Source organism: Hippocampus zosterae, chromosome 2 (genome assembly GCF_025434085.1).
Source record: "Hippocampus zosterae strain Florida chromosome 2, ASM2543408v3, whole genome shotgun sequence".
NCBI classification, from domain to species: domain Eukaryota; kingdom Metazoa; phylum Chordata; class Actinopteri; order Syngnathiformes; family Syngnathidae; genus Hippocampus; species Hippocampus zosterae.
Window position 1 is genome coordinate 36550872 of NC_067452.1, and position 26755 is coordinate 36577626.

At 41.6% G+C, this 26755-nt stretch overlaps 1 protein-coding gene across 2 annotated transcripts in view; it reads left to right on the plus strand.

Annotated features, from left to right (window-relative positions):
- cntn3a.1 (contactin 3a, tandem duplicate 1) overlaps window positions 1-26755 on the plus strand; it is an 89279-nt gene that overhangs the window by 8531 nt on the left and 53993 nt on the right. For both annotated transcript variants that reach the window (XM_052050954.1, XM_052050945.1), the window contains exons 2-5: window positions 6430-6573; window positions 13480-13612; window positions 19600-19775; window positions 26102-26197. In XM_052050954.1, coding sequence (XP_051906914.1) covers window positions 6519-6573; window positions 13480-13612; window positions 19600-19775; window positions 26102-26197 — 460 coding nt within the window. In that variant the 5' untranslated portion in view covers window positions 6430-6518. The remainder of the gene's footprint in view (window positions 1-6429; window positions 6574-13479; window positions 13613-19599; window positions 19776-26101; window positions 26198-26755) is intronic.

The following is a 26755-nucleotide window of genomic DNA, read 5'->3' on the forward strand; positions in this document are numbered from 1 at the left end:
CCGGACCTTGGGTTTGACACATTTAGATTCTAAAAGTGATTATGTAAAACCTTATGGAATACGCCATCACGTCCCCATCATGTCAATGTCGCAATACTTCAAATTTGTGGCATGGCCCCTCCCACAAAAAAAGCAATAATAATCCTATCATTGACGGTGTGATATAGCGCACCCCTACTATTACACAACAGGGTGTATTTTGACATCTTGACCTAATAAAGTGGGACTACCTCTGCAGAGACCTCTTTGGGTCACAAGACCAATTTAGTTATTGATTTAGGTTGGAAAATTGGCTGCTGTTTGTAAGTGTGCACCTTGACTGAAACAACAATTCCAGCTGAAAATAATCAAGCCTGGGGCATGATCTTGTCACCACCAAAATATGGTGTTCTTCTGAGGATTCGTTCGATGGTGGTTCCAAATTCTCTTTGAAAGAAAAATAATCCAGGTTGACTAAAATCATGTGGGTGGCCAAATATGGGATGGTCTGTGTTATGTGTGTTATGATCTGTAAAGAAAATTCTTCCACTGTCTGCACAATGTTGATGTTGTCATGCTTAGTGGGTCTTTTATGTGCTACAACTGCATTATCAATTTACTTTTTAGTCTACATTTTCTGATTTGGAGACAGATCTGGTAGAGGATCTGACAAGACAGTGAAGGTACAGTGGATCAACAATATTCGCAGTGAAAGTGCATGCGTATAATTCCCTGGCTGTCTTATGATGTTGTAAGGTGCTCCCAAATATGGAAATGATGCCCAAGTGCTGTCATTTAGTTTCATAGCACCTCGCAACCGAGACGCAATCTGATAAGATGCTGCTATCTGGACCGGTCTGCCACGGAGCTGCTGCTGTAGTGCTTTGATTCATGTGTGTGTGGGGTCAGGAAGGGAAATTTCACGATTACCAGCATGGCGATGGGCGCGGGGGCAGAAAATGCATTTTAAATAACCTACCGGCACTCAGAGCTGCGGGATGGAGGAAAACACTGATCAAGCGGGTGTCTGCAGATCAAGTGAAGTCACAGCTCAGGTGATAAAAGATGCAGCATCTTGTGCCATTTTTTTTACGAGTCTCGTCTCGTATCTGCAGCGAGTGGGTGTCTGCTCTCATTCATGATTCAGTGCTTGAGGGTGCGCGCCAGACCGAGAATGTGTGTCTATACGACGGCCCAGTATTTCTGTGTGGATTTTTATCTTCATCTGAGTGAGCAGCATCTTTCTATTAACACACTTTTGAGCCCTGAAAAAAAAAGGAGAGCAACAGAGTAATCAGTTGTCGTTGTGAGGGTCAAATCAACTGGCATCACTGTCGGACAGAACAACAATTTGCAGTTTGTCAGCTCCAGCTGCTGCCGACAGATGAGAGGAGGAAAAGAGGTAGGAGTCTGACAATGCTCAAGCTACCGAGTGCTTTTGTCTTCGACTCTTTTCATGAACTGGAAAGAATGTATTCCAAAGTCAAGTGAAATACTTTTACATCCAGTCTCCTCTCGGGGCAGGGACAAAATGTCAGTGTTGTCGTACATCACAATGTTATCTATTAAGGATGTCCCAATACCCCCATTTATTGAGACAGAGTACAAGTACAAGAGCTTAAATCAGTTTACTTTTGATACAAAATACGATACTTGATAATGCTAATATGTGCAGCAATTGTGATGAAAATGTGTTATTTTAACCCTAAAATAGCACAAAAATGATATTTTCTTGACCATGGCCAGGACCATTGACGAGGAAAGGGACCGACTGGCCATTCGGGAATCTTCTGAAATTCCCAGTGGTCATCTCGCCCTTGGGCCCCACAAGCCTAAAAACAGTATTCTGATTAATTTTGCATTAATGCAGTGGTTCTCAATTATTTTCTGTCATGCCCCCCGAGGAAGAAGAAAACATCTCATACCCTCCCCCCGGCCACCCCGAATGCTCCTTGCGCACACTCTGCCAATGAGAGCACCACTGCCCCCTAATGTAGTGGAGGTACAATTGCACTTTATTCTAGAACAGTAAAAAGTAAAAAAAAATCTAAATTAAAAAGCATGTTCCTCGAGGTCAAAGGCGCCCCCCTCGACGGAGCCTCACGCCCACTATTTGAGAAGCACTGCATATATGAAATATGGATTCAGCAGAAAAAGCTACCAACTTGTATCCATCACAGGGGGTTGCTATCAGTTTGTCAGGGCTCACGTATTGTGAACGTCAAATGACCAAATTCAGAAAACAGGTGAAATATCGTCATTTTAGGCAGGGATGTGCTGATTACTCTTTTTTTCCTTTTGCTCTGAGTCTTCTGATTTTTAGGACACTTAACACATTGTCAACTCTGTGCCTTGGCAATGTGTTAAGGTGACCAAGTAAAAAAATTTTGTGTGTTTTTTGGGCTTGAGCGTCCCACAACATGTTGCGATGTTGCAAAGTATAAAACTAAAAATGACATGATTGGGCCCAATTTCTGATCATGTGATCGGGAAATCCTTAGATTTAGCCATATTTTATTGAACAGTCAGGACGGATGTGTGCGCACCACTTTATTTGCACTGCACAACTACTTTGTTGTGGTAAATTCCACTTCTGGTCAATGGCCATCGTAGACTATAAACGACAAAAGCAAAAGCAACGAAAAAGAAAAACACACTTGGCCAACCAAGTACTTCGGCTTTGTAGTTTAAGATCACAGGCTGAGTTCCATTGCAGACAAAATAAATGTAAAACTCATTGTTGACAAGATGCCTGTCTGTTTCCTTGAGCTCAGGGACGCGACCACGGTTTGTATACCGAGCAATTTTACATCTCATCTTCCATGTGGGCATGTACTGTACTTTGTAGGTGCTCTCATCCTCCGTGTGGTGTAGAAAAAAAACACATTATTTTATTTCATTTTAAATACATGTACATTGGATTTCCCCTGATTCATTTGATGTATATTTAAAGTAGTAAAAATAAAACACACACACACACACACACACACGAGTCACCCATATGAGACTAAAATAAATCATTAGGGTAAATCACTGAAGATGATGTGAAACAAGTGCTGTGGACACTGCAGTACCTGATCTGCCATCTGCCACTGGTCAGCATCTTTGGATCAAATGATGTCTTTTATCTACCAACGAACTGATGCCTCATGTCTGCCAGCCTGCTCACTAATGGCGATCAAAAGGTTGCTGTTCAAGATGAGAAGATGAGACTGCCTTTTGAATGGGGGACATCTCAATGGTTTCCCAACATTTGCTCATTGTGTCTTCAAAGTGGAATAATCAGCCAACACTATTTTATGTATGACAGTGGAACCCTGTATACTTATGCTTTGGCGTCCATCTATTTGCATATTCAGAGATTTTTTTTTCTTTCAGCATTTTTTAAGATGTACTTATGCACGCTTGAGTGGTTGTTTGTCCCCATATGTACCCTGCGACTGACTGATGACCAGTTCAGGGTGTAGCCCAAAATCAGCTGGGATAGGCTTCAGCACCCCGCCTGCTCAGGATAAGTGGTGTTGGAAATGGATGGATGTGTGCGTATGTGCGCACACGCGCGTGTTTGTGTGTGTGTGTGTATACATTAATTTCTCGTTTAGTGTGGTTAATGGGGACCATAACCACCCGTGAAAATCTGCGAAATAGCGAACCCCCCCGTATAGGTATATGTACTGTGTATGAGTATAAAGTATATTTATAAGGCCAAATTTAATGGTATACATGCATGTTTGTAGTAATTAACATTACTTAATGCTATATACTAATATATTTAAACATGTATAAGTTAATGGCGGCCCGGTAGTCCAGTGGTTAGCACGTGGGCTTCACAGTGCAGAGGTACCGGGTTCGATTCCAGCTCCGGCCTCCCTGTGTGGAGTTTGCATGTTCTCCCCGGGCCTGCGTGGGTTTTCTCCGGGTGCTCCGGTTTCCTCCCACATTCCAAAAACATGCATGGCAGGCTGATTGGACGCTCTAAATTGTCCCTAGGTGTGATTGTGAGCGTGGATGGTTGTTCGTCTCTGTGTGCCCTGCGATTGGCTGGCAACCGATTCAGGGTGTTCCCCGCCTACTGCCCGAAGACAGCTGGGATAGGCTCCAGCACCCCCCGCGACCCTAGTGAGGATTAAGCGGTTCAGAAAATGGATGGATGGATGGATGTATAAGTTAGGTTAGGTTAGAGTATGAATAACGAAATACAGTAAACACTTGTATGTAGTACTGTATGTTGCTCTATGTGACTTGCTGTTGTTTTGCTGACTTTCACTGCCTCTTGCGGACCTTTGCGGACTTTTTGCGGCATTTTCACTTTTTTATTATTATTTTTTTTATGATTATGTTTGAAAAAATCCACGATGCATCGAGGCCGCGATAAACGAACCGCGAAATAGCGAGGGATCACTGTGTATGGGTGGGTGGGTGTGTCTGTGTGTATGTGTATGTATATATATATACACATATATAATACACATGCACACACGTACACACACCCCAGCCCAAAGTCCTCTGGGGTTGGCTCCAGCTCTTCCACGACCCTAATGAGGACAAGTTGTGTAGAAAATGGATGAAGCCGCAGTGCCGGGTTCTGTTCAATTTCAAGTCCTTCTCTCTTCATTACAATATATGGCATATATATTCAGCAAAGCTCTTGCAATTATTCCGCCTCGAAGCAGAAGCACTGCAAAAAATATCCAAGAGCATAAAAAGGTGATTTGAAGTCTCTGTGTTTTATTATTTAAAGCTAACATTTACTCACGACATTGGCATTGTACTAACCGCGGGATATGTTGGAGCAAAGATGACACTCCAAAGCTAATCTTCATAATGAGATTTATAGGGTAAACGTGTTGCCTTTTAATGGTTTGCTCGACTCAGAAGTGAGTGAATTGAATGTGAATGTGTCAGGAATGCCGTAGATGTATTCACTCGGTATGCTCTTCTACTTTTCAATGTGACCTCTGAATGTGTTGAATTTCTGCCGTCTCTTTTTTTCCATGCTTGCTTCTTGATCGACTTTCCCGAATATTATTGTTTTCACCTCTCTCGTTAATTCTGCGCACCGACAGTGTGCAGTCATAGAAAACTGTGCCAGTTGAACGCTACAGCGAAAGTCAGTTCAGCTAATCAACTTGCGCCATTTAATCTTTTCTCACTTTATCACGAGCCTCTCATGCACAAATATTTAATCTGCTATTTTACCTTAAGATATTCATAAATTAGTCCCCAAGAAAATGTGACTCTTCCGAGGAATTGGAAATATATATATATATATATATATATATATATACTGTATATTTTGCTGTCAGCGATTTCGAGCAAAGATATTCTGACTGCAGCTTGGAGGAATTTGAGGAGACGTCCAGCGATTCATTACATGTCTGACAACCAGTCTGCCTTTTGTTTTGTCTCAGCAAGTTTCAGTACAAGCTTGAAATCCCTTCTCGTGTTTATTTTGAAGATGTGATCCCTGATATGCAACGTTAAGCACACTTGAGCCTTGATTCCGTCTTTGTAGTCTTTGCCTGGACTCATCTTTTTTGGGTGCGTTTTCACACTTGCCAGCTCTAAATGCATATAACGGTAGTAATTGTCACATTGTTTGGCTTCAAATGAATTTTCAGAGTGTTCAAGTCCTTTTTCCAGAATGCACTCTTGTGATATAAATACCTACTGAGTAGAGATGTGCCATGGTGCAAGTCTGCTTGGAGGCAACTGCACATTATCTAATGTCTTGAAGCGACACACTCGTTGAGACTGAAGGAACAGTGTGGTCTGCAATGCAAAAAATAAGGCACATTTTGCTTCTTTTGTCAGGGCAATCAATTCCACACAATTGATTGTTTGTTTATGGCCAATGAGTTTATTACTATGCCCACCCCAAACAGAAAATCCAATTGAGAGAAAACACATACGAGTATATACATATATTTTAACAAGGCTAATTGTGTGTCCAAAGAGAAAGTAACTACCATATGTTCTGCATTACAAGGAGAATCTTAAAGCATTCAATTTTCTCTCCGACAGTGCGCTTTATAATCCGCTGCGCCTTATCTATGGATCAATATTCCGATTTTCCGGACGTAGTGTTTTAAGTATTCTGTAAAGTGCTTTGTTCCTGCAACAGTTGTGAAAGCACTATGTAAATAAACCTGGAGTGTATTGTACGGTATTCCCTTCAGCGTAGCTCCATCTAGTGGATGCACGGTGCAACTGCAGCCACTATTGTAGCTTCTATTCTATGCACCTTATAATGTGATTTGCCCTATATATGAAAACAGTTTTAAAATAGGCCACTCATTGAAGTTGCACCTTATACTGCAAAGTGCCTTATAGTGTTAAAAATATGGTAATTGATCTTCCTCATCGGCAATGAAGCGAGTTTAGTCCAATGCCCGTCTGTATTTTGAATTAACTTCTAATGTCTCCCCGTCCTTTTCTTCTTTTTAACAGGGGACAAGTGAAACTACTCAAAAGGACAAATCAGGATTTTAAGAAATTTAGGATTGGATTCAAGCTTACATCGACCTGAGACCACAAAAATGGACTTCCTGTGGAAACTGGCACTGCAGCTGTCATTGCTGGACTGTCTGGCAGGTAAGCCTCCTGAACGACCATCTTATATTTTGTATGATATCACCTATGAATTGTTATTCATCGATTGGTAATAGCTCTTGAAACCTCTGAATGGTTGGCGCTCGAAAGTCAGAGGAAACAAGGTTTTATGGGACCCGCGGCCTTCCTAGGAATCCCTCTAATTTGAGGACGATATGAATGTCTTCTCACTGGCATCTTCAAGCAGCATTACCTTTACTTTTTTTTACGTTTTGGGGCATTGCTGGGGAAAAATTGCCAGACCTGCCTCTCCGAAATAACACCATCCCCGTCTTGCAATGAAACATGTGGTCATTCATTTTAAAGGGCACTTCAATCATTACCCTAATTGTGATTGCATGGCTAATCGTAGAGAAATCCTTCCACTGGTCTTGCTTTTAATGAGAGACCTCATTTGCATCTCTTACAAAATGTTCAGGGTCAAATGTGAGTTCTGCTAATGTCGGACTTGGAGGATGAGAGCAAGATAAATTAGGGCTTTGCGGCATGAGCCTGGTATATTAAAGAATGACTAATCTTTCATGTTGTCTTGTTCCAGATTCGCCGCTAGCGGCTGAACTGTAAAATAATTAGCATCTGTATGTTTCACTCCATCACTTTGTCCCTTTGCGCTGCATTTACACACCTCCGTTTGCCAACTTGGCAATTAGCACCGTTTATCTGTAAATCCAATCAGACGATGTGTTCGTGAAAGTGTCTTGAAGAGACAGCGCGTCAGGAAAGAAGTAGAATATGCACCGTTAATGTGCATCTCTGAATGTAAATCCTTAAAGCATTCAATTGAATGCAAAAATCTGGACACCATTCATAGCGAAGAGATCTCATCCCAGATGAAGAGCTTGAATGAGAGCATTCATGACAGTGCTGCACACTCGACACAAAAAGCAGTCTTGCCAATTAAGTGCAAATTATAGGATGTTTTTTTCTTGTCAAAGGCAATTCTTTTGAAAGCTTTTTGATACTCTAAATTTGATACTCTTTGCACTCACTATATATTTATGTATATGTAAATTTCCCCAGTGTGGGACGAATAAAAAAAAGGATATCTTATATACTGCATGAACAGTACGTGTGACTTTTTTTTGTGTGTGTATGTTTGACCAATTGCCAAAAATATTTAGGTCACTGCAGGAAACAAATTTACATATTTCATTTGCACACGTTGACGTTGATAATTCAAAATGTTACTTAAAAGCGCAACTACTTATGTAAGGAAATACACTGTGTCGAGCTGCCTTTCACTTTTAATCACAATTTTACTTTGTGGAAATTTTCAAAAGGGGGAATAAAAAAAACACACTAATTATCTTCTTGAATGACTCTCAGAATGACAAAAGACCCGTGATTATGGTTGATGTCATTTCTCTTGCTACATTATATGAGAGACGTTTCGACAGTTGGCCATGGCGGGAGCCTGCTGATAGCGGAATATATTCAGACCCTCAAAGCCTTGGTGTTGTAAGAAATCCACGAAGAGTATTTTAGAATGCATGAGTACAATAAGGAGTCGAAAAAGCACAGTGTCATAATGTCAGGTATTTGCTTTGAGGGAGGTTGTCTGACAGGCTATGTGGGCGAGCAAATGAGCCAGGAGGAAGTCATTCCCATTGAAAGTTCAACGGGAGTTAACCAGATCCCTCCCCAATCTGCCCCCCTGAATGTGTGTTTGTGTATGTCAGGGAGCACAGAGGTGAAGTAGGAGTCGGTTGGAGGATACATTTTGACCCGTACGTGCACAGTTACCTTTCCTGAACCTGGAAGCGAAAAAAGGCTACAGCCATATTATCGCAACTATTTAGAGGCAAATGGAGGTCAATTTCAGTGTCTTCCTTAATTTGTGAAATCGCCTCTCAAAATTGACAGAATAATTCATTCATTCATTCATTCATCTTCCTAACCGCTTGATCCTCACTAGGGTCGCGGGGGGTGCTGGAGCCTATCCCAGCTGTCTCCGGGCAGTAGGCGGGGGACACCCTGAATCGGTTGCCAGCCAATCGCAGGGCACACAGAGACGAACAATCATCCACGCTCACACTCACACCTAGGGACAATTTAGAGTGTTCAATCAGCCTGCCATGCATATCTTTGGAATGTGGGAGGAAACCGGAGCACCCGGAGAAAACCCACGCAGGCCCGGGGAGAACATGCAAACTCCACACAGGGAGGCCGGAGCTGGAATCGAACCCGGTACCTCTGCACTGTGAAGCCGACGTGCTAACCACTGGACTACCGGGCCACTGACAGAATAATCAATTATTGAAATCATGGTTGGTTACAGCCGGAAATATCTTGCTGCTTCACTCTCCTGAAGGATTTTTTTTTTTTTTTTGTGAGAACACATTACTGGAATGGAGTTTGGGTCTGAGCTACGCCAACAAAATTGATGGAGTTAACCAGCAACCGTAAAACAATCTTTACGCAGCCCTGTGATTACCAATCCCATATTGCACTGCGGATCAACATAGATAATTGTGTTAAATACTGTATTGATTCAGGCTCGTTGACCGAGCAAAACATGGTGAAGCCTCTCAGCACTTTTTCTTTGAACCTCAACGTGAAGTCGTCTCCGCGTGAATGCACCTCCTATCGCAGTCTGTTGGCTTTGCGTGCACATTTCACTTCTAATCAACATGTGTCGTGATGCATAAGTCTGCAGTCCATTGAGATTTACAGGAATTAGCAGGAACTTATTGATTTATCTTCAAAGCTTTTTTTTCCCCCCACGTCATTTGTGTAAGATGAATGTCACCAATTTGTGACTCAGAAAACACTCCGAAATAATGATAATGGATGAAAAAAAAAATTAACACTTTGATTAATGTGACTATGAAAATAGCCCCTGGTAGCTTGTACCTGACAGCTAATAACCTCCTCGCCATTGTCAAAGGGAATAAAAGCAAGGTATATTTGCTTAAATCCGATGACAAATGGTCCTTCCTGAAGCAGCACGTTTCTCCGCTTATGTACGCGGTCCGTGGAAATAATGACAACCAAAGAAATAGCTTTAATTTTGTAGATCCTCTGCCGCACATTCGGAATGAATTCGAATCAATGATATGTGTCCCCAATGAATCTGCTGTTGAAGGCCCTTCATAAAAGGGCTATTATTGCATTTCACATGTGCACGTTTTGATTTGCGCTAACGTCGTGCGACAGGCTTGGAGAATATTGATCCAATTTCTCTTTTTGTAGACAATATCGTAAACGGTGGCGATACTCCAAAGCGAAAGTTTAATCTCTTTTGGACTTTGTCTTTTGTGTGTGTGTGTGTGTGTGTGTGTGTGTATATGTGTGTGTGTTTGTTTGTTTGCTGCTTTCCCAATGGTTGTAATAATATGAACATAATACATTTGGAAAAACAAAAGTTGGCTCCAGTATTTCAAATATTTTGATTAGATGTGCTTGAGGCTACAGTATATCGCCGGACGAGAGATCCCAAAGGTGTCTGTTATCGTCCCGGACACTGGGGAAAGATGCTTCTCAAAGTAAGATGGGATTTTATTTATTTGATGCATAAAACCTTGAGCTGAAACGAATGGATTTGGGACCTCTCAAACGGCCGATAACTCCCCCACAGCCGACTCCCCCATGTGCCTGTTTATTCACGCTGAGGTAAGCTGCAGGTATTCATTTGCTGTCAGCTAGTATTGAATTTGAGATTAGTTTTTATTTCAGACCCCAAACCGGCTCGCGTCCCTTTCCTTCCTTCCACCTACGATGGCAAGCTGAGTTTTTCGTTGTTTGAGAAGCACTGTGAAATGACGGCATATTATCGCAATCTGTACAGCAGGTGACAGATAAGAATGGAGGTGACCTATTTTTCTTGAAAGAATCTTTCATAATGACCTCCATCTTGGCCTTGGTAGAGTGTATGGCGGACTTTCCGTCAGGATTTCGGATCAGTGCACTCGCCAGATAGAGTGATTTTTCATCATTTTGCTTTTTCAGCCCAGGGGTGCTCATGGCTGGTCTAGCCTTGAGATTCTGGCTTAACCCCGGCTTACATTTTCAAATAGGTGACAATCTGTCAACTCCGGCGAGTTGTCAGACGCATTCCCACAATGCACCTGGTTGCCAAAATGAAATTCTCTCAGCCTGTTGATTTCAGGCTGATCCACCACGTGCTGTAGATAGATATTTAAAGCCTGAATACAGGTAGACAAGCCTGTAGCTGTTCTGAATCTCCACATCGCATCCCGTGAGGGGAGAAAGAAAAAAGAGTTTCAACATGTTTGCATCAGTGTGAACAGAGCCTTCAACCATAGCCCCATGATTCAATTCCTTCTTATTTGTCTTTTCCTTTTTCAAAATTATGCCAAAGGTTGCAATAATGATCCCAGCAGAAACGCCATTTAATAGTTTCCTTCACAGGAATTTGGGGGGGGGGGGGGGGGGGGGGTGACCAAACAGCTACAATGTATTGTTGTTTATTGACTATAATGAGTAATGCGGTGTATTCTGATTTGGCATTCATTTTATTGATTACTTTAATCGAGTGGTTCTTAACCTTCTGAGAGGTACCGAACCCAACCGGTTCATATGCACATTCACCGAACCCTTCATTAGTGAAAAACAAAAACGTAAAAAAAGTTTTTAAAAAATAAAATAAAATTTCAAGACATAAGTATACGTTTTTAAAATGGTACGACGTACAATCACGTCAGTCACATGTTGACTACTAAGCGAACTAAATTTCCCATTGCACTGATTGGACAAGCAATGTCATGTGATCATATGCATCTAATGGCTAAGCGGGCGTGTCGTAACTAAATAACATGTTGAGTCGAGTATGTCCTAACCTCCATGGCAGAGGCTCCGTCGAACCCCTGAGACCGATTCACCAAACCCCAAGGGTTTGATCAAACCCAGGTTAAGAACCATTGCTTGAACATCTTTCAGGGACAGCGGTTACTACAGTTGTCCGCTTATCATGTGATCATGTTACTGGGTGCATGAAAGGGTTGAGGAGGAAGCAGTTTAATTGTGTTTCCATCAAGGTTCTCAACCACTTGCCTACATTATGGTCACGGGTGAGCAGGAGCCTATCCTGTCTGACTTTGGGCACCGGGCAGCGTACATTCTAGACCGGAGCCACAGGTTGCCGACCCCCGGGTTAACCAAACATGCACATTTTAAAAATGTGGCAGAAAGCCGGAGTACCCAGAAATAACCCACATAGGTACACAATCGCTTTGGTGTTTTAATGTGGACTAAAGATGAAGTTAACCCTTTTATGCAGCCTGTAACTTGACAACATGATAAGATGTCCACTGTAATAACCGTTGTCCCTGAAAGGGTTAAATAACATTGTCAGATGTTTGAGTAAAAACCAAAAACAAAATAGTCTATCAAGCATTTGACACCATATTTGCACATCTTGTTCAATCCTCTCTCGCAGTACGTTGACAGACATGCATCATCTAACAACAAACTATTCTTTCAACCGGTGTAACTTTCTGAGAGGCTTTTCCTTGCGGAGGTGAACAATCAGCACACAAGGCCCCTTGTCAAACATCTCCACCTTCTCAGAGTTATTTTTGTGCATAAGCCATGTACTCCCAGTGCTCCAAAGATTTAAGGGAAAACTTGCTTTTCATACACAAAAGTTGTCTTTCTCATTTCTGTACCATCACATCAATGCAAATGCATTCTCCAACGAATTCCCTTTATAATTATCCCGAGCAACTATTGTTTGCCATGCAATTATCAGGAGCCTTGTTGACTAGTGTTCTCACTGTAGCACCTGTCTAATTAAGAAGGAAGATAACTTTGCTTGGGAAAAAAAATTGCATTGTTTTTTATTTCCTTTTGTTTCTTTCTCTGATTCAATTAACATTTCTTCAAAAACATTGTGCTCTATGTGGTTACTTTGGGACCTGTGCAAACGGGGGAGGTGAACATGTAAAAATATGGAGCGGTTCACCCATTTGCCACAGAAAAAGTTTCCGTCATTCTTGAAAGAGTCTTTAACCAAGGGGTGGAAAAAAAAGTGCCAATGTAACATTCTGGTAGTTTTAAATATTTAATTTTAACAGATACACATTACAAGAAAAATACTGTCAACTGATGTTCCTTGTGGACCCTGAAAGTAATTCCTGTGTGACTCTGCCTGTTCATATACAGCAGGGGTGTCCAAACTTTTTGCCAAGGGGGCCAGATTTTATGTGGTAAAATGTCGGGGGGCCGACCTTGGCTGACATTCTTTACATTGAACAACAATATTGTTAGTAATATTGTTAGTAACAAATTTTAGTAAGCCAGTCTGTTTCACATTTCCATTTTAATTTTAATTTCAACAATCTTAAGAATTTCTTTTGGTTCATTTGAAACAGGTATATCACATGCAACTGCTTATTCACTTGACTTTTTCTTAAACAGAAGTCTCCCGAGTGCAAATTGATTGATTTGAAACATAAAATGTATCACCATGACTTTTCAATAGTCACAAAACCTTTGACTCGAACAACAGGGAAATGAACAAGCAATACACATATCCACAACTGCAAGGATCATTTGAAATATGACATATCAGTCAATATAAACACGGAGTGATGTCTTGTTAACTCGTGAGTGATGCCCTCTAGTGTCTAAATGCTATTACTCATTTAGTGAATGCTATTACTCATTTAGCCACTAGAGGGAAGCAGTACTCTATGAAACATCACTCACCAGTCTACGAGACCTCAGTCAATGCAACACGTGTTCCATTGCGCCCAACCTGCGGGCCAGACGGCACTGATTTTATGACAGGGGCCGAGGGCCGGATGAAATTCGACCGCGGGCCGGATTTGGCCCGCGGGCCGGACTTTGGACATGCCTGATATACAGCCTCAGTTTTCATTTGCTTCCTTTTGCGTACTGATTTACTTTTGTTGCGTTTCCACCTAGGTAACCGACTTTTGCTGAGGCCTACGTTCACCAAACAACCCGGCAGTGTGGTGTTTCCCCTTCAGCCTGGAGAGAATCATAGAGAGGTGGTGTTTAGCTGTGAGGCCCAGGGCCATCCCCCGCCCTCCTACAGGTAAATCCTACAGGCATGGCGCGCTATTCCGCGTAGTAGCAACCACTCTGAGGACTTGTGCTGTCGACCAAAGCATTGTCTGTTTAAAAACCTGCTGCACAGCAAAGTTAAGGAAGTGGGCTTGGTTGCTGGAGAGAACCCGCCAAGTACCCTGCAAGGCACTCAGGGCCATATTCTCCCAATACGCGTAAAGGAGAAAAGGCACGCGGCTGCACGCTTTTCTGGCTGAACAGCTTCTCCCGTTGACTTAAGCCTGTTATTTACTCAGCTTGGGCCCAGATGTGCGCTTTGGGTGGAGCAACCGAGTAAATGTAGGCGTTCCCTGTCAAATCTGTCCATCTGCATAATCTCGTAATATTATTTGAGCACTTGTCCTCTTTTGCACTTCAGAGGCTGGAGTACGTCCGCGCCGTGGAAAGGTGAAGCATCCTCTTGCATTTGACTCACATGCTAATCATCCATCCGTCTATCCATTTTACGATCCGCTTTATCCTCGCAAGGGTTGCGGTGGGCGCTTGAACCAATCTTCAGCTGTCTTCGGGGAGTAGGCGGGGGACACCCTGAACCGGTTGCCAGCCAATCGCAGGCTCACACTCACACCTGAGGACAATTTAGAGTGTTCAATCAGCCTGCCATGTATGTTTTGGAATGTGGGAGGAAACCGGAGTACCCGGAGAAAACCCACGCAGGCCTGGGGAGAACATGCAAACTCCACACAGGGAGGCCGGAGCCGGGGGCGAACCTGGGCGGAGGTCGACACTCTAACCATTGGACCACCGGGCCGTCCCATGCTCATATTAATCGTAACAGAGATTGACAGAAATCTATCCAATGTATTAAACCTGCCACAGTCACAAAGTTTTTACTTATCTGGCGTGTTCTGTTCTCCACCCTCGCACTCCCATTTTTTCCACCACCAGTTTCATGCAATATGCCGATGTTGGCATCCACCCATACGTTGACTTAAAGGCTCAGCCACCCACAAGCCTTATTTATTAAAGAAACAAGCTCAGGCTGAGCCTGTGAGATGACATGCATAAAGAGAAACCACATTGTCGAGCGACACACGTTCCCACAAAACACAGCGTCACCTAGCGCAGTGTTTACGGAAGCAAATATGGCCCGCTTGTCAGGCCTTCTGTCATTTTCTCTTCTTTTTCACTTCGATCCACCTTTCAAAACATTCTTGGTTGGACTTGTAGGAGCCCTCGACCGCAACCAAACGAATCTGTTGCGTGTAGCACGCATGGTGAGGACAGTTGACGTACACGTTTGTGTCCTACCGTGAAGCCAGCTGGTTTCATTTCATGCAATTAGTGACACTGATTCGCCATTTGAGAATATGCTTTTTCTCAAAAAGTTACACAACCGAAATATCAAAAGCTAATTGGCATTGCATTGTTGCTTTTCCCCAGGTGAAGTGAATGTTTTAACGTTTAAGGAGACTGACGTGTTACTGGCTTATTAGATTAATTAAGTGCCATTGGATTCTTGTTATTCTTTGTATTCTAGTGTAGCGTGATACCTTAACTGTCGTCGAGCCGAAAAGGCCAAATAACTAAAGAGTATCAGCCCAGACAAAAATCCTGCACCAACCAAACCTGCGTTTTTGGCCGTTACTCAGTTTATGGTCTTGAGTCTCAGCAATTTTTTGTCAGGCACCGGATCAATGCCGTGGACCTCTCATACTAGAAATGATGACAAATGAAAACAAACCACAATAATTCGTGTCAAGTCCACGGTCCACCTTTGGGACCACATCACATTTGCAGTTCTGCACAGTCGTTAAATGGCAATCGCCAAGCTTTTAATGTGCCATAGATTGAAACGATCCCCCTACTTTACAAGAGCTTATTCATCCAGTAATATAGCTTCCACATCCCGGTAGTTATATTTAATTGAAACAATTGTAGAAAATCTCATTACGTTTAGCAACGTTTACACATTGAACATTTTATTTGCTATTTGTGTGCGGGCAGTCAAACTCAAACTCATCTTTGATAAAACTAGAGTCAGTTTTTTTTTCACCTGCCAAAAGGACATGTCCATTTCCACCGTCACATTAAATTTCGGTTTAATTACGGCGAGTGCCAGGTGGTAGTTGATATACTCCATTTAGACTGCTCACAAGTTGATCTGCTGTAACGCTTCCCTTTCATGGACGTGATTTTTATGGACATTCGAGTGGTCATTAAGGGTTAAATGAACAAAACATATTGCTATCGTGACTTTGGAGGCTTTTTGCATATTAAAGGTCACAATTGTGAGCATGGGAAAACACTTTTGTTCTTTTGTTTTTTAGGTTCTTGGTCTTGCCAGGAGGAAAACAATTTCAGAAGGGTTTATTTTTAGGGAAACAAAGGACAAATTAATTTGTCCTATCTTACAAGGTTACCACTGCTACTTTGGGTATAACAAGTTGAAACAATCCTTTTGAAAATGACATGTTTTTATAGTATAAATGAGTATACCAAGATAAATCCTTGAAAACTTTTTTCTACAATTATTGCGCCATATAACCTCGATAAGACAAGCGACAAAAAAAAAGATTAATATTATCTCTCTTATCACTGGTTATGAAATTAGCCGGTCACATTCAAACGGACAATGGGAGGCACAACGCACACATGTTTTCATTCAAAGTGCATCTGATAAACTCCAAATTAAGTTTCGTTGTTTTCATAGTTTTTTTTTTCCCCTGTCATTTTTGTTGTCACATTTTTCAGCACATGCCACCACGAGCAGAAAGCTTCCACAGAATCAGACAGGTCTCATTTTTCAAAGGTATCAGTCGGTAAAAGGGTCTCAATAATTTCCAGGGCATGAAATATACCATGGGGGCACTGTGAAGAGACGACAAATGAAGTCGAGAAAATATGGCACAACAGTGATGTGACCTAAACTGGTCATCCCTCCAAAATTGGTGGAAAAAAAAAGAGAACCAAACTGCTCAGGAAGGCTGGCGTGACACAACTGCAACAATGATGGAGCTTCAGGAACTTCTAGCAAGCAGTGGTTGATACGTACATGTGACGTGTCTCACATGTTTTTAATATATAGTACCTTGGCTGTGAGGAATGGTGGCAAGACAGCAGTCTCATCAAGGAAAAAAAAAGAGTTGAAATCTCCTAAATGCACGTGGGAAAACGTGTTATGGACCATTGAAAGCATGTTTGAGCTTTTTAGGCATTATTCCAAAATGTTAATAAATACAGTATGAGAAATGTTGCAAGTTGAAACACGTTTTCCATATAAATGCCCTCATCAGTTCCAATCCCCACAAAATTCAGACATAAATATTTTCTAAAGCATAAAAATACATCAAACTATGTAACAAATACATGTTACGATGAGATTATTGCACAATAAATGAGAGTTGCGTTTAATGAAAACCCCCAAAGAATAAAGAATACAAATGATGAAGACGAGGATGGCGCATAGGCACAGATCTATTTATTTATCTATGTATACACATTGAAACATTCGGTAGAGGTCCCTCTTAGCCAATGGGATGCCAGGATGATGCTCGGTAGTAGCCAATGGCAGAGCAGGTATAAGTAAGTTGCGTTCATGAAACTTGGAGCTGTCGTACTGTATTTTTACCTTTCATATCTTGAAATTTCTTTCCTAACAAGAGTTCCTGTTGAGGCGTTTCGTAACTTGAAAATTTCGTCTGAAGAGACATTCGTAAGTAGAGCTATTTACTTTTGTAAATTTCCCCATTGTGGGACGAATAAAGGATATCTTATCTTATTTATTTGGATCTTGTTAGACTGACTTAAAATGTTGACAGGCGTGTGCTACCTTCCATTTAGCATACATATGAATGCATGCCCAGTTGCAGTGCAAGAGGGTGTGCAGACTTGTGCAACCACATGATCTCAATTGGGCTTTTTTTCCACCCCTTTTGACTTTACCTTGATAAAAAAAATCACTTTTTTTCATGAAGTTGTCCAGCTAAAAGGTTACTTTAATCTGGAAATTATTTATCTTGGTCTCATTTAGCACATCTACCACATTTCGCATTTGAACAGGGGTTTGTAGACTTTTTCTGTCTGAGCCCCAGCTTGCCGCAAGTCATCATCACAACCCGTTGATGTGTCTCATGTGGAGGTGCTGCAGCTGCGGCTCCAAATCACAAAATCTAATCACCTAATCTAGTGTTGAGCACAGGCTGGCTGCATACGTCTCTTGATTCCTGCCCTTGTTCGGTGCTGCCCAGAGCTCTTTTTCAAAAAACATTTCAATTGGAAAATAGAGGGAGAGTCAAAAAGAGAATCTTGTGTCTGAGAGTGGAACACAGTAGTCGCAATTGCGGCGTTGTATTGAGACAGATAGTCAAAACTGTTTTTTCCCTCTTCTTTTCTTGGTCATTCAGAATAAAAAGCTCTTTTTGCACATTGATTTAGACTCTTTGAAGAGGTACAGTCGAGCCTTGTTACAACGTACCCCGAGGGACATAACGAAACTATACGTTATAACGGTAGTTCGGTGTTACCATTTCCAAAAAAATGGCAGCCAATTACGATGTGTAATAGAGTATGAACGTTTATAGACGTCAAAACATGAAAAGCAATACGGTTTCAGTCAATTACAAATACGTGTACCGTATTTTCTGGATTATAAGTCTCAGTTTTTTTCATAGTTTGTCCGGGGGTGCGACTTACGCATGTTTTTTTTCTTCTTTATTATGCATTTTATGGCGGGTGCGACTTATACTAAGGAGTGACTTATAGTCCGGAAAATACGGTACACAGGAGGAAGAAAACATTCACTCTGCAAATGAAAGTTCAAGATGTGCCGCATCCCGAAAGCCGTTTACGATAATCGTCTGTTGACCTCAAACTCTGCCTTGATGTTGTTGCCATTACGGATGATTTTACGAGAATCCATGCCTTTGCCAATCCGTAGTTTCGGGTGAGCGTCGTGAGGGAGAGTCCCGGACAACAATGTACGAGTCGATCAGTACCGTTGCGAAGTAACGGAGGGGAATCCCGCACTGTACATTTTGTTTATAAGCAAGGTCGCGGCGGCAGTTAGCTTCCCGCGGTTGGTTACAACAAAGGTCTTTTTTTCATTTTGTGGGGAAAAAGCTGGTCGTTACAATGAAGTTTACATTATAAGGGTGGTGGTTGTAAGCAAAATCGGCATATGGAAAATGAACCACGTGAAATCGGGAATTTGAAATGTGAACATTATGGAGGTGGAAATGTAAATGGAGAAGGTTGAATAGAGGTTGGACTGCATTGTCATGACTAAATAGATTTGAGCTATGATTCTGCAAAATATAGGCGTAATACTTTAGATTTTGCAACGAGACCGCAAACCTCATTGTGGAATAAGTTCAACTCATCGCTAAGGGTTTTTTTTTTTTTTCAGAATACGCACACAAAAACATGCCCACACATTTGTTGAACTCGAAAATGCAACATTGTGGGACGCTGGAAGGACATACAACATAAAAGAACATTAAATGTCAGACAAGGTTAGAGCTTTTCATTTTGAAGGAAGGCCTCTCACTTAAAGCCCAAATAAACCAGAACAATCTTTCGAAAGCTGTATTTTGGTCATTTCGAGTCAATGCATTTCGGTTTTATGAATGCCGTGCAGACGTTTTCAGGGTTACTGTTTTGTTCGCTGCCTTGTTTGTACTTCCCCTTTCCCCCTTTTTGTGGTATGTAGCCTTCCAAGGATGTTCTCGCAATTTTGCTGAGAATCCCATGCAAAGAAATTATCAGAATAAATTTGGATGCTTTCGAGTTTTTCATGCAACAATAATGATATAACCTGTAACCTGATAACATGACAAGCTGTTCACGGTAGTGACCGCTGACCCTGAAAGGGTTAAATGGCTCCAAATTTGGCCCAGATGAACTCTCTTATTGATTGGATGCACTGAGAAAATCCCAGTTAGTGTTTCTTCATTTTTTTCGAATTATTCCATATTGTGACTCACTTGCTCTTTTCGCTCCATCTTCTTTTCACAGGTGGAGGCTGAATGACTCTTTCATCTTGCCGACACCGGGGTCACGATACTCTCTCACGGGAGGAAACTTGCACATTACTCATCTGAGTCAGGAAGACAATGCCGGCGTATTTCAGTGTCTGGCATCAAACTCATTTGGCACAATCGTCAGCAGAGAGGCCAGTCTTCACATTGCCTGTGAGTTCATCTGGGGAAACTGTTCTTTTTATTAATTGAGGAAACAACCGCAAAAAAAAAAAAAAAATTGCCGTTATTAAGAGAAAAGAAATGCAACCTCGTGAGAATTTAGAAGGAAATAATTTGAAAAGTTGATCATGAGAAATATTCAAACTGGAACATATTAAAGCTTCGCTGTGCCTGTGTGAGCTTCGTGCTTGGCAAGAGCTCAACCCGAAGAGGCACTGGAAATATATTTTTGCCACCAGCTGAGGCTTGAAAAGTTTACAACTTTGTACTTTCATCAAACTCATGAGAAAAGAGATTTTAATTTGAATTGCAGGTGTTTCTTTATCCTACTTTAAACAAGTAAATATTCTTGTTTTTTTTTTTTTTAAGTATATTTGTGTTGATTTCACATATTTAAAGTTTGGGTCTCCTCAATTGAACTTTTTAGTTGCAGTTGCTGTTTGCCTGAGTAAAAGTTTCATTGGAACAGATGTAGCATTTTGCTGAAAATATAATGACCCAGCGGGATTCTCTCGGCAATGTCAGATGTGATCTTCCCGCAATCACAACATTCTCCATTCGGTTAAATAACGAGAAAACGCAAATCATCTTTTCATGTTTATATAATTCACGTTCGCGCGCTAGCGCTTCACTCAAGCGTTTCATTCTGTCTGGTGTTTCTGAACTTGAGATCCAATTGATGAAGCCCGGATGATTTTGTGACGTGGGGGCCTTGACGGAACTTATCTCGATGCTTCTCGACAGGCCTCATCCGTCACATTTTATCAGGCATCTTTGATGGCGAGGTGAGCTTGGGGCCTGCGCTCTTGATGGGTGTCCATATCGAATGCCGGCCCTCGTATCAATAAATAGATGGCACACCTTGACGGAATGCTTCTGTCTACGTGGTAGAAGATGCTCAGCTTATCTCTGGGTGCATGGGGGGGGGGGGGAGTGGGTACCTCATGTACCCATTTTAGCTCGGTTTGTTTCATCCTTGTCCCCAATGTGCTGTACAGATTGGCGGGCTTGATGTTCTATCGGGCTGTGGGTCATATTCCTACCGCCTGTCAATTTTCAGACGTGACCCGAACTGCATTTCATTGTGATGGTTCTCATCCATCTCCCGGGCCAGACCTGGGACTCGCCGCTTGCGTCAACAGATGGGGACAAGTTTCACTGCTGATATGTCGTACATCATATTTATTGGTCCTGGTTTAACTTAATTAAGTGTGTTGCGTGATTGAGCACGTCTCCGGCCGAGGAAATAACTCACGGTGCAGCAGCCTGTTATGAGAGTCGGTCCCGGGTCATTTGTAACAGACTGTGAGTCCGAGTAGGGCAATATGCTTTTTCAAAGACCTCCAGGCTGACGACTCCCTCAGCTACACGTTGTGTTCGACAAAGACAAAGCTCTCCCCGCAATGAAGCCGGGGCTTGGATCTTCATTTGCATCCGACAAAGACAAACTATAATCAAGGCTGGTTTCTTGAGAATGAACACAAGAGGGAAATTATTCCTAAAAAAACAAAACAACAAAAAAAAACCCAACAACACAAGGTCCTCTTTAACGATGTCTTTGTGTTGTGTGACTCCCTGCTGACACTTTCAATGCCTTAGATTTGCCTCACCAAACGATATATCTGCAGATCCAATCCCACGGATGTGCGGCTCATACGTATGAGTTAAGAACATTTGTAATCCTCTGCCAGATGGATGATATAACACTTTCTCTTACCATCTGGTACAGCCTTAAACCCTGGCAAATATAAACACTCTTGAGCCAGATGACAACAATGACTTAATTATTTTATTTATTTATTTTTAATCGAGGCTCTATGTTACTACTACGAGGGCTGGATTGAATAATCTTGGCGATTGTCTAGCCAGATTGAGTTTTATAATCTGCCGGTGCTAAATGGAAGAGTTTTGCACAAAAAAAAAAAAAAAAAAAGACATTGATTGTAGTGTTCTGCAATACGGGCATGCTGGATTGGGTCACTGTCCCGATAAGGAGAAATGCACAGCCGAGTTAGTGAGCTGCGCATAAATCCACAAGGGTATAACATTGTGTTTAATGAAGGGTGAAATGGCTTGTTTATATGAAAGCAAAGCAGGATGTGACTCGCTTGTATCGAGCTGCCCCGTGACTTCCTCGATCAAATTTAAGGCAGTAATTACTCCTGCTTTGCATTCTTTCCATCTTACCGCTGTAAGATATTTGTTACTTCCTCTTCCTAACCTCAACGCCATCAGCTGTGGATTTGTTCGTCGGTGCTTCTGCCTTAAAATCAAACTTCTTTTGAACTGCAGTTTCTATGAGTGAGCCAGTGGGTTTTTTTTGTTGTTTTTTTAAATCAAATAGAAGTTGAAAGGCCTGAATTTTTCGACAAAGATACAAAGGAGGAAGCAGTACTGTAAGTGGACTGTTCCCGTAGCCTGCAGTGTTGTCATTTTGAGAAGAAAGCAAAAGTAGTCACGGGGACGATTGAATGCTGCTCCATCGAACGACCAACTCTAAATTAATGCAAACAATCCAACACACTTCAGACGGTATTATGATGAGCTTCTTTCAATGAATCGGATTGCTTAAAATTTTATCATTTCAGGCTTTGTGTTTTCGAGACTCACGTCATATTTTTGGGGAGTTGTGCATGAGTATATTTTGGTCCTCAATACTTAAAGTCAGTTTTTCCCAACCTTAATTGAGCCAAGGTACATTTTTTTTGCATGACAGAAATCTCCTGGCACGCCACCAAAAATGTCACAAAAAGAAGTGGATATATCCTGAAATTAGGATGAGCTCATCTCCGTTTACACGCACGAATTAATTACTCAGTGTGAAATCGAAGCATGTTTAATTGAACACAAAGCTATTTTTAACTTTTGTCATCAAGTGTAAAAATATTTGTTTTTTTTACTCTATGCCACTGGCACGGGTGGGTGAAACAAAAACATGATTTCTAGTCAACAAATATTTCAGACAAATGAAATTAGACAAATTAAATAATTTCCCTCAGCGCACTTCATGATCTCCCACACACAACACAGTGGATGAGAATCTCTGCTCATCTTTGAGTTACTCTGAAACTAACGCGGGAGTAAATTTTAGGTTAGAGTTTGTTGGCTTTAAGCTGTCAATTAATTTAAAAAAAAATTAAGTCAAACCCATGACATTGGCTTCTTTAATTTAAGAAACCTCTGGGTCTGCAAGGTTTGGGCCAATTATATGTAATATTGAAACAATAAATATAATACAAATATATTTAAAAAGCCAGGGGCATGGGGCGAACTTTGTTTGTCCTTTCCATCTACTTGTAAAAACAAACAAAAAAAAAACAAATAAGTTTACCCTCTACTAGAACAGCTTTGATTTTTCTTTTGTGTTAGCTCATTCATTACAGTGGGTCACATTGGAGGAGCTAGCCCAAAACAGCTAATTCACATTCAATTTCATGGATCTGAAGGCACTCAAAATAGCCCAAGCATTACTATGGAGAAAGCAGAGGGAGGTGCAGCGCTGCGATTGGCTTGATAAGATGATCCAGGGTGCAGAACAGCTTGGCTTGTCAGGCATTGTTGGCTTTTAGTGTCTCCAGCTCATTTGCACCCCACCATATGTGACATGAATATTGAATCGTGAAGTTTGCACTCTCAGAGTTTAGGAAGTCTTTTATTTTTCGGATTGTCTCTGCCTGTTTCCCCGAGTGAGGTCACCTGTGAGACGGAACGCTCTCACGTTATCTTCTGATTGGAAATCGTCAATCAATCGAGTTCTCATTCATCGTATCAATGAATGAATTCTATTTTTGTTTTGGTTTTCTGGAGAAAAAAATAATTGAATGACATTTTTTTTTAGTCAGTGAAATTATCACTGCAGTGAATGGGAGCGAGTTCATTGGAAAGCCGTCCTTTGAAAAGAAAATAGTGATAGTTAAGTTCGATTGCCGTCAACGTGGCAAAGTCGACCTCTGGATATATTTTTATTTAATTTATACAGGAAGGTTTTAACCTAGCGCGCCTTCCTGTTTCCTACGTGCAGTCTGACAGACGGACACAGACTTAAAGCGCCTTCGCTGTGTGTACGGTGGCAGCATGAAAACACGGATGAAATAAACGAACGCGTTTGCTTAGTAGTTACTTCCAAGTGCGCACTTTTTAGAGTAAGTAACGTGCTGTATTATAACACGTTACTGGCATCCCTGTTCATAATGTACACCACTGTTGGGTTCAAACCGATGTAGTCATATTGGGAACATGACATCCAACATCGACAATTTGTGCGTTTGATGGCTCATGAGGTACATTTAAATATAGTTGGGACATTTAACACGCAAACTAGCCGAGTGGTTAGCACGTCGGCTTCACAGTGCAGAGGTACCGGGTTCGATTCCAGCTCCGGCCTCCCTGTGTGGAGTTTGTATGTTCTCCCCGGGCCTGCGTGGGTTTTCTCCGGGTGCTCCGGTTTCCTCCCACATTCCAAAAACATGCGTGGCAGGCTGATTGAACACTCTAAATTGTCCCTAGGTGTGAGTGCGAGTGCGATTGGTTGTTCGTTTCTGTGTGCCCTGTGATTGGCTGGCAACCGATTCAGGGTGTCCCCCGCCTACTGCCTGAAGACGGCTGGGATAGGCTCCAGCACCCCCCGCGACCCTAGTGAGGATCAAGCGGCTCAGAAGATGAATGAATGAACATAAAAAAGTCCTTCTATGCAGTAGAGGTTAATAGCTACAAATAACTAATGAATGCGGGCTTTCTATCAAACAATAAGAGCTGACATGTAGCAAGCAGAATTATGGGGGTGAAATCACTTTGCTGTTTTACAGCTTTTTTTCCAGCTGCCACGGTTGTGAAGGCCCTATATAAATAAAGCTGTATTGTATTGTATTCCTTCAGTGTAGCTCCATCTAGTGGATGCATAGTGCAAAGACAGCCACTATTGCAGCTTCTATTCTATGCGCCTTATAATGCAGTGCGCCCTAAATATGATTTTTCTTTTTTTTTTTTTATTTAATAGGCCATTCACTGAAGGTGTGCCTAATAATCCGAAGTGCCTTATAGTGCAGAAAATACTGTACCTTTGTCTACCTGGTGTAATGATTCATTTCACCTGTATGTCATTTGTTTTCACTTTTCTCGATTCAGTTACCCCACACTACCTGACATTGTATCTTCCACCTGTGTCGTGTCCCATTGGTGCAGAGTATATATGTCTGTCTGTAGTTTCTTTGCAATCGTGTGGACTCATTTGCTCGTTATTTGACACTTAGGTGTGTCTATTTTCTTCCCTGCAATTCTTGTGTTATTTCATGTCTTGACTATTATATCTGGCGCAGGTTGTAATCTCCCGTCTGCCAGGTTCTTTCCATCAATTTCTTGACGGCCTTTTGTGTTGCTAATTGCTTGCCTTGCCTTCCAGCTGTTTCTACACCATTGTCACTTTCTAAAGCAGTTGTGTCGTCACAGAAAGAGAGGGACAAAATAAATAAAGCACATACTCTCCTGAGCTTTAGCCCAGATGGAGGGATCTACATTTGATGCCACTTGAGTGGGTGTAGGTGTTCCTATAAATAATATTTTGATAACAATATCCATCTTGGGTCAGTCATACTGCAGAGGTTCCATTTGCCATGCATGCTTATAAACATTCATGCTGGTACAGAATGGGAAAACAATTTTATGAAGGTATTAGAAATGCACAGACCCTTTTTTTTTCCTCAATGTTTTTTCATTTCGCTATTTTTCAATTCAGGGGAAAATTATGTAATTTTATGGCAGCTGCGCATTTTTTTTTTTTTTGGTCTGCATTCCCTGCAGTAGCTCCGAGATCCAGGCAAGAGGCAAATTGTTGCAAGACAGCTGCTTCAATAATATTCTTAGTCTCAGCAGGTTGTCACACATGTAATTGGTTCTTTCAGTCATCGGGATTTAAATGCTATTGGTCTTTGTGCGGTTAGCGCATGAAACACACAAAGTGATAACAATGTGCAATTGCAATTACATTCACTCATGTGTGACTTATACAAGAGGAATTGCTTTCTGCCCCAGTCAGAAGTCTTTAAGCACTTCAGAGGGTCGTGTCTGCTTCTATGCAAACGTTTGTGTCTCATGAAAGGATTAAACCGTTATGCGTTGAATCACAGCCTTCAGCGATAGTCCCAGCACCCGATATAAATTCACGAAGAAACCACAGATACGACTGACAGGGGCTTTTTCCCGCCCTCCCCCCACCATCTATAAACCACTTGGCATTTCTTGTTTGCCTTATATGCGTTTTATAGCTTCGGTGAGAAATGGAATGATTATTCCTCTTTATTGGTTTTTCTTTGCGTCAACAGATTTGGAGAGTTTCAAGACCCAAAGAAGAAATCCAGTGAGAGTTCGTGAAGGTCAAGGAGTGGTATTACTTTGTGGCACGCCCCTCCACTCTGGAGGTAAGATGACTTTTTGACCCAACTGTAATTAATCAGTGTTTTCGCGATGGGGTTTTGAAAACATCTCACAATAAAAAAAAAGTGAAAAACAAATCATTCATTTACTGTTGTTGTTTTTCGTGGGATGGGATCTCTGAATACTCCTCATTCAATGTGAGTGTCTGACTGACCAAAAATGATACGGCCAGAATTCCAACAAGCAGAACAATTCAATAGATTTAGTCTCGCTGCATTTATTTGGATTTCGCTGCATTTATTTGGATGATCAAGATTAATGGCTAGTTTGTTCTGTGGCCTTATAATCATGGAAATTACCCAAATAAAGATTCGACTCTCTTCTTTCATCAGAAATGTTTTTTCTTCAACCATTTGTCATTCTTTAGTAAGCTGCAGTAGAACATGTGAACAAAAATTCTGAAAAAAGCCATTTCGCTGGCAAAAAAAAGCAAAAACAAAAAATGAATTTGGATGATCTATTTACAATTTTAACATTTGCCAAAAATGGATGTGCTATATACAGGTGTGTGAGTACGCGTGTGTGTGTGGGCATTAAGTTCC